The 7607-nt window shown below is 51.6% G+C and overlaps 1 protein-coding gene across 2 annotated transcripts in view; it reads left to right on the plus strand.

Moving 5' to 3' along the window:
• lrp3 (low density lipoprotein receptor-related protein 3) overlaps nt 1-4298 on the plus strand; it is a 44441-nt gene extending 40143 nt beyond the window's left edge. For both annotated transcript variants that reach the window (XM_038806182.1, XM_038806183.1), the window contains exons 6-7: nt 2353-2485; nt 3121-4298. In XM_038806182.1, the coding sequence (XP_038662110.1) occupies nt 2353-2485; nt 3121-3969 (982 nt within the window). In that variant the 3' untranslated portion in view covers nt 3970-4298. The remainder of the gene's footprint in view (nt 1-2352; nt 2486-3120) is intronic.
• Nucleotides 4299-7607: the final 3309 nt, after the last annotated feature.

Below are 7607 nucleotides of genomic sequence, written 5' to 3' on the forward strand. Positions count from 1 at the left end.
GTCAGTGCCCAGCTCCCTCAGTCAGTGCGGCGCTCCCTCAGTCAGTGCCCAGCTCCCTCAGTCTGTGCGGCGCTCCCTCAGTCAGTCCCTCAGTCAGTGCCCAGCTCCCTCAGTCAGTGCCTCAGTCAGTGCCCAGCTCCCTCAGTCAGTGCCTCAGCCAGTGCCCAGCTCCCTCAGTCAGTGCGGCGCTCCCTCAGTCAGTGCCTCAGTCTATGCGGCGCTCCCTCAGTACAGTGCCTCAGTCAGTGCCTCAGTCAGTGCCCAGCTCCCTCAGTCAGTGCCTCAGTCAGTGCCCAGCTCCCTCAGTACAGTGCCTCAGTCAGTGCCCAGCTCCCTCAGTCAGTGCCTCAGTCTGTGCCCAGCTCCCTCAGTCAGTGCCCAGCTCCCTCAGTCAGTGCCCAGCTCCCTCAGTCAGTGCCCAGCTCCCTCAGTACTGTGCCTCAGTCAGTGCCCAGCTCCCTCAGTCTGTGCGGCGCTCCCTCTGTCAGTGCCCAGCTCCCTCAGTCAGTGCCCAGCTCCCTCAGTACTGACCCTCTGACAGTGCGGCACTCCCTCAGTACTGACCCTCTGACAGTGCCGCACTCCCTCAGTACTGACCCTCTGACAGTGCGGCACTCCCTCTGTACTGACCCTCTGACAGTGCAGCTCTCCCTCAGTACTGACCCTCTGACAGTGCAGCACTCCCTCAGTACTGACCCTCTGACAGTGCAGCACTCCCTCAGTACTGACCCTCTGACAGAGCGGCACTCCCTCAGTACTGACCCTCTGACAGTGCAGCTCTCCCTCAGTACTGACCCTCTGACAGTGCAGCACTCCCTCAGTACTGACCCTCTGACAGTGCGGCACTCCCTCAGTACTGACCCTCTGACAGTGTGGCACTCCCTCAGTACTGACCCTCTGACAATGCGGCACTCCCTCAGTACTGACCCTCTGACAGTGCAGCACTCCCTCAGTACTGACCCTCTGACAGTGCAGCGCTCCCTCAGTACTGACCCTCTGACAGTGCAGCACTCCCTCAGTACTGACCCTCTGACAGTGCAGCGCCTCCCTCAGTACTGACCCTCTGACAGTGCGGAGCTCCCTCAGTACTGACCCTCTGACAGTGTGGCACTCCCTCAGTACTGACCCTCTGACAGTGTGGCACTCCCTCAGTACTGACCCTCTGACAGTGCAGCACTCCCTCAGTACTGACCCTCTGACAGTGCGGCACTCCCTCAGTACCGACCCTCTGACAGTGCGGCGCTCCCTCAGTACTGACCCCCTGACAGTGCGGCACTCCCTCAGTACTGACCCTCTGACAGTGCAGCACTACCTCAGTACTGACCCTCTGACAGTGCAGCACTCCCTCAGTACTGACCCTCTGACAGTGCAGCGCTCCCTCAGTACTGACCCTCTGACAGTGCAGCACTCCCTCAGTACTGACCCTCTGACAGTGCAGCGCTCCCTCAGTACTGACCCTCTGACAGTGCGGAGCTCCCTCAGTACTGACCCTCTGACAGTGTGGCACTCCCTCAGTACTGACCCTCTGACAGTGTGGCACTCCCTCAGTACTGACCCTCTGACAGTGCAGCACTCCCTCAGTACTGACCCTCTGACAGTGCGGCACTCCCTCAGTACTGACCCTCTGACAGTGCGGCACTCCCTCAGTACTGACCCTCTGACAGTGCAGCACTCCCTCAGTACTGACCCTCTGACAGTGCGGCACTCCCTCAGTACTGACCCTCTGACAGTGCGGCGCTCCCTCAGTACCGACCCTCTGACAGTGCGGCGCTCCCTCAGTACTGACCCTCTGACAGTGCGGCACTCCCTCAGTACTGACCCTCTGACAGTGCAGCACTACCTCAGTACTGACCCTCTGACAGTGCAGCACTCCCTCAGTACTGACCCTCTGACAGTGTGGCACTCCCTCAGTACTGACCCTCTGACAGTGCGGCACTCCCTCAGTACTGACCCTCTGACAGTGCGGCACTCCCTCAGTACTGACCCTCTGACAGTGCAGCACTCCCTCAGTACTGACCCTCTGACAGTGCGGCACTCCCTCAGTACCGACCCTCTGACAGTGCGGCGCTCCCTCAGTACTGACCCTCTGACTGTGCAGCACTCCCTCAGTACTGACCCTCTGACAGTGCGGCACTCCCTCAGTACTGACCCTCTGACAGTGCGGCACTCCCTCAGTACCGACCCTCTGACAGTGCGGCGCTCCCTCAGTACTGACCCTCTGACTGTGCAGCACTCCCTCATTATCTGCTGGAGAGTCGGTCTGGATTATGTTGATCTGAGACAGATTTTTAAAAAACTGGTATTGTCCTGGCCACAACTTATTTTACAGTTCAGCTTTCCTTTTTGTTTTAGAGCTTTTGACACCCCAATGACACGGCTGGAGGCGGATTTTGTGCAGCGTGAGGCTCCCCCATCTTACGGCCAGTTGATTGCCCAGGGTCTCATCCCACCTGTCGATGACTTCCCTGTCTACAGCCCCGCTCAGGTAGTCCTGCTTAACTGTTGTCAGACCTTCTGTCCATTGTCCTTTCTGGTCAGACCTGGTTGACTGATAGTGGTGAGGGGCTGGTGCAGACATGATGGGTCAGGCGGCTGCCCTGTGTTGGATGGCTCTTTGGGACTTTCATTACTCTTTTAACTCTTGGTTTTTGCAAGAAATAAATCCCTGATTTCTAAAGTAGTGCACTTATCGTTGGAGAGGGAGGGATTTAAAAACTTATTCTGCAGTTGACAAAAGAAGCTGGGGGGTCTTTGCATCCCAGGAGGATCCTGGAATAGTGAGTGTTTTTTAGCAGATTGGTGTGTTAGAAGTGGCCCGGCCAGATCTGGCAGTGGATGGATAAACCAGTTCCCCACCATATCCTTTCAGATCACACACATAGTGACCAGGAAATCTAATTTGGTGAAGTTGGTTGAGTTTGTGTGTGGAGCCTGGTTGCTCAGTTGAGGTTGGGGTGTAATTTTGTGACCTGTGTGACTGTCCTCCACTGCGGCTCACTGTCTGAGGGTAGACGTGGGCCTCTCCTGTTCTGCATTCTGGAATCTGCAGGCTTTCAGTGCCTGTTAATGATGTCAAGCCAGTCTTTGAAAAGATTGTAAATACTTGTTCTCTGTTTCCAGGCCTCCGTCCTGCAGAACATTCGCACAGCTATGAGACGCCAAATTCGTCGCCATGCCACTCGCAGGATTTCTTCCCGTGGACGCCTCAATAGGATTTGGAGCAGGTTCTTCCAGAGACCCCGGGGCTGGGGGCTTATTCCCTTGCTCACCCCGACCTCTGCCTCGACCCCTTCATCCACCCACCTGGGCCGGAGTGAGATAGTGCGGAATTGCGAGCAGGAAGAGAGCGGTCGGAGGTACGTGCAGCCACAAGAGGACCCTGACTCAGACACTGACACAGAGACCGATCGGCAGGTTGGCGAAACTCCGCGGGCAACCACGGTTGGCTGGTCAGTGGTGACCTTGGAAAGTCCGATGCCAAAAGCGTCCTCATCCCCCAGCACAGATAGTCAGACGGAGCTTCAGATGCCTTCCTTTCTGCACTCTTCAAGCTCTGAGGAGGCCTGCAACGCTGACTTTGACTTCCCTTTCAGACAGCCATCAGGAGAAAACTGTACTAACAGTGACCCACTATCCAGCAGTCCGGAGTGGAGTTTCAGACGCCGTCGACAGCGTCTTCGCCTCGGCTCTCGTATCCTGCCCATGAGGTCTCGTGGCACCAGGGGCCAGAGGTCTGTGACAGTGAGTATAACCGTGCTCAATTCAAATGGTTACTTTACATCGGAGCCCGATCACCACCGAGATCCAAGACAGCAGAGTTCGACCTCAGCGGCTCCTGCCTGCAGGAGTCAGTGCTCCAGTTGCCCAGAACCTGTGAGTGAAAGACCATGCTCCTTACCGGTGCCTCCTCACAAACACTTCTGTGCAGAGACCCCATCGCCAGACCCTTCCTTCCAGACTCCCTTCTGACAGCCAGACCACAGGAGTGATGATCACCCGCTGAGAAATTCCTTCATCTCCACACAGACATTTTAAATGGTGAACCCTCCACGGTATTTTTATTGCTACAGAATTTTTAAAAAACTGTTGTTTCCTTCGCCAAACAACCAAAAAAAGGTGGAAACCACATATCATTGAAGCTGCTTTGAATGTAATGCATTATCTGAGGCGTGTGCTGGATTCAGCAGGGCCCCTAATCGAAGACCAATTGCATTTACAATCACCTGACCTTTGTTGTGTCCACATTGTTATTTAAGACATTTAGCCATTGTCTGGCTTAATACATGGCACCAAATGTAGACTTTGAGATGTTCTATTTATACAGCCTAACATGTTATTCCTGAAGAGTGTCACTGAACCCTGGGAGTTGATGCGGAAACACAGCAGGATGAATCTTAACTTGCTCACCACTGCAAATGGCATTTTGGTTCCAGCTCTCTCATTCCTGACCCCTCAAATATTTGAAGGATTTTAACAAAATGTCTAGGCGGTTATTCTAGGATTGCAAATGTCCAGGTGACTTCCCACTGAAACAAAATATTTTCGTCTCTTTGAACAGTTAGGTTTGGAGCCAGATTCTGTCTGCAGTGGGACAGATTATTCCATCTGTTCTTCAGTTTCTGTTCTCTATCTTTGGTGTATATTTTTCTCCCTATCCACCTATCTGTTGCTTTGTGCCTCTCTATCTTCCCCTTCTGGCTCTGCACTTTCTCTCGCTGTGCAGCTACCTGTTTCTCTCCTGCCTCCCTTCCTCTTTGCCTGGTGTTTCTGCTCCAATTTTCTCTTTAGCTCTCACTGTCACTGTCGGTCTCTCTCTATCTCTCTCTCTCTCTGTGTTATCTGTCTGTCTTTGTCTGTTTCTGTTTGTCTGTCTGTCTCTTTCTGTCCGTCTCTATCTGTCTCTGTCTGTCTAACTGTCTTCACTAAGGACGGCACAAATAACCGTCCGGAGATACTAGGGGACTAGCGTGAAGGAGAAACTGAAGGAAATCTTTATTAGTCACAAAGTTGTGTTGGGGAAATTGATGGGATTAAAACCCAATAAGTCCCCAGGGCCTGATGCTCTGTATCCCAGAGTAGTTAAGGAAGTGGCCCCAGATATAGTGGACGCATTGGTGATCATTTTCCAGCATTCTATAGACTCTGGAAGTTCCAATGAATTGGAGGGTAGCTAATGTAACCCCACTTTTTAAGAAAGGAGGGAGAGAAAACGGGGAATTATAGACGGGTTAGCCTGACATCAGTGGTGGGGAAAATGCTGGTGTCAATTATTAAAGATGAAATAACTGAGCATTTGGAAAGCGGCTACAGGATCGGTCCAGGTCAGCATGGATTCACTAAAGGGAAATCAGGCTTGACAAATCTTCTGGAATTTTTTGAGGATGTGACCAGTAGAATGGACAAGGGTGATCCAGTGGATGTTGTGTATCTGGACTTTAGAACATAGAACATACAGTGCAGAAAGAAGCCATTTGGCCCATCAAGTCTGCACCGACCCACTTAAGCCCTCACTTCCACCCTATCCCCATAACCCAATAACCCCTCCTAACCGTTTTGGTCACTAAGAGCAATTTAACAATGGCCAATCCACCTAACCTACACGTCTTTGGACTGTGGGAGGAAACCGGAGCACCCGGAGGAAACCCACGCAGACACGGGGAGAACGTGCAGACTCCGCACAGACAGTGATCCAGCGGGGAATCGAACCTGAGACCCTGGTGCTGTGAAGCCACAGTGCTAGCCACTTGTGCTACCATGCCGCTCAAAAGGATTTTGAGAAGGTTCCACACAAGAGATTAGTGCAGGGGTGGGCAAACTACGGCCCGCGGGCCGCATGCGGCCCGCCAAAGGTATTTCTGCAGCCCACCAAGTCATTAAAAAAAAAAATTTTAAATTTTTTTTTTTTAAGGTTAATGGGGGGGGGGGGGGGGGGGGGGGGGGGGGCTGTTGGGTTACTTACTGGTATAGGGTGGATACGTTGACGAGTAGGGTGATCATTGCTCGGCACAACGTCGAGGGCCGAAGGGTCTGTTCTGTGCTGTACTGTTCTATGTTCTATATGAGGCGCCCAGAATCATAACCGGGTGAAGTAATTATTTACTTAATATACTATGCGGCCCTTTGTGAATTGTGAATTTCTGAATGTGGCCCTTGCACGGAAAAGTTGCCCACCCCTGGATTAGTGGTATTGGGGTAATGTACTAACGTGGATAGAGAACTGGTTGGCAAACAGGCAGCAGAGAGCAGGAATAAAGGGGTCCTTTTCAGAGTGGCAGGCAGTGACTAGTGGGGTACCGCAGGGTTCAGTGCTGGGACCCTAGCTGTTCACAGTATACATTAATGATTGATTCTCATTCTTTCTCTCTCTCTGCCTCTTTCTCTCTCTGCCTCTCTTCCCTTCTCTCTCTCTCTCTTCCCCTCTCTCTGTCTTTCTCTCTCTCTGCCTCTGTCTCTCTCTGTCTTTCTTTGTGTTTTTCTCACTCCCTGTCTCTCTCTGTCTGTCTGTCTCTGTCTGTCTCTCTCAGCCTGTCTCTCTCAGTCTCTCTCTCTGTGTCTGTGTCTCTCTGTCTTTCTTTCCCTGTTTTCCTCCCTCTCTGTCTTTCTCTCAGTCTGTCTCTCTGCCTCTGTGTATCTCGCTGTCTCTCTCTCTCTGTCTGTCTGTCTCTCTCTGTCTGTCTCTCTCTCGCTGTCTCTGTCTCTCTCTCTCTCTTTGTCTCTCTCTTTGTCTCTCTCTTTGTCTGTCTCTTTGTCTGTCTCTTTGTCTGTCTCTGTCTCTTTGTCTCTGCTGTCTCTCTCCCTCTCTCTGTCTCTCTCCCTCTGTGTGTGTGTGTCTCTTTCTCTCCCTCTGTTTCTCTCTCTCTGTTTCTCTCTCTCTATTTCTCTCTCTCTGTCTTTCTCTCTCTGTCTTTCTCTCTCTCTGTCTTTCTCTGTCTTTCTCTCTCTGTCTCTCTCTATCTCTCTCTCTATCTCTGTCTCTCTCTATCTCTGACTCGTTCTCTATCTCTGTTTCGCTCTCTCTGTCTCTCTGTCTTTCTTACTCTCTCTGTCGCTCTCTCTGTCTCTCTCTTTCTGTGTCTCCCTCTCTGTCTCTCTGTCTGTCTCTCTTGTCTCTCATTCTGTCTCTCTCTGCCTGCCCAGTGTTTGTCTGCTGTCTCTTTTCCCTCTCCTTGTCCTCTGCCTCGATAGAATCTTTGGGAGTACAGCTGATAAATCGATATCTCAAGCACATATCAAATTGAGATGCCATTTGTGGAGGTTAGTATCAGACTGATACACAGATTGAAATATGTTATTACGATACCAGGAACCAAAACACCTTTCAGGAAACCCTTCTCCCTCACAGTGGTGCTGATGTGAATACAGGAATGTGTTGTCTGTGGAATTGGTGATGTGGGTGGGGTATGTACTGAAACTCTGTCCTGTTGTTGGCTTCCCAACGTGTCGTGCTGTGATTCAAGTTTTATTCCTTTTTGATGGTAAATTTACATAATTGTCCAATGTACATTTCTACCAAGAAGACAGAGTACTGTGCAGGCACATATCTTCACATTAAATATTCTCTAGTCACTCAAAGCTGCATCTGAGCTTCCATTAGAAGTGTACCCTGT

This window comes from Scyliorhinus canicula, chromosome 9 (genome assembly GCF_902713615.1).
Source record: "Scyliorhinus canicula chromosome 9, sScyCan1.1, whole genome shotgun sequence".
NCBI classification, from domain to species: domain Eukaryota; kingdom Metazoa; phylum Chordata; class Chondrichthyes; order Carcharhiniformes; family Scyliorhinidae; genus Scyliorhinus; species Scyliorhinus canicula.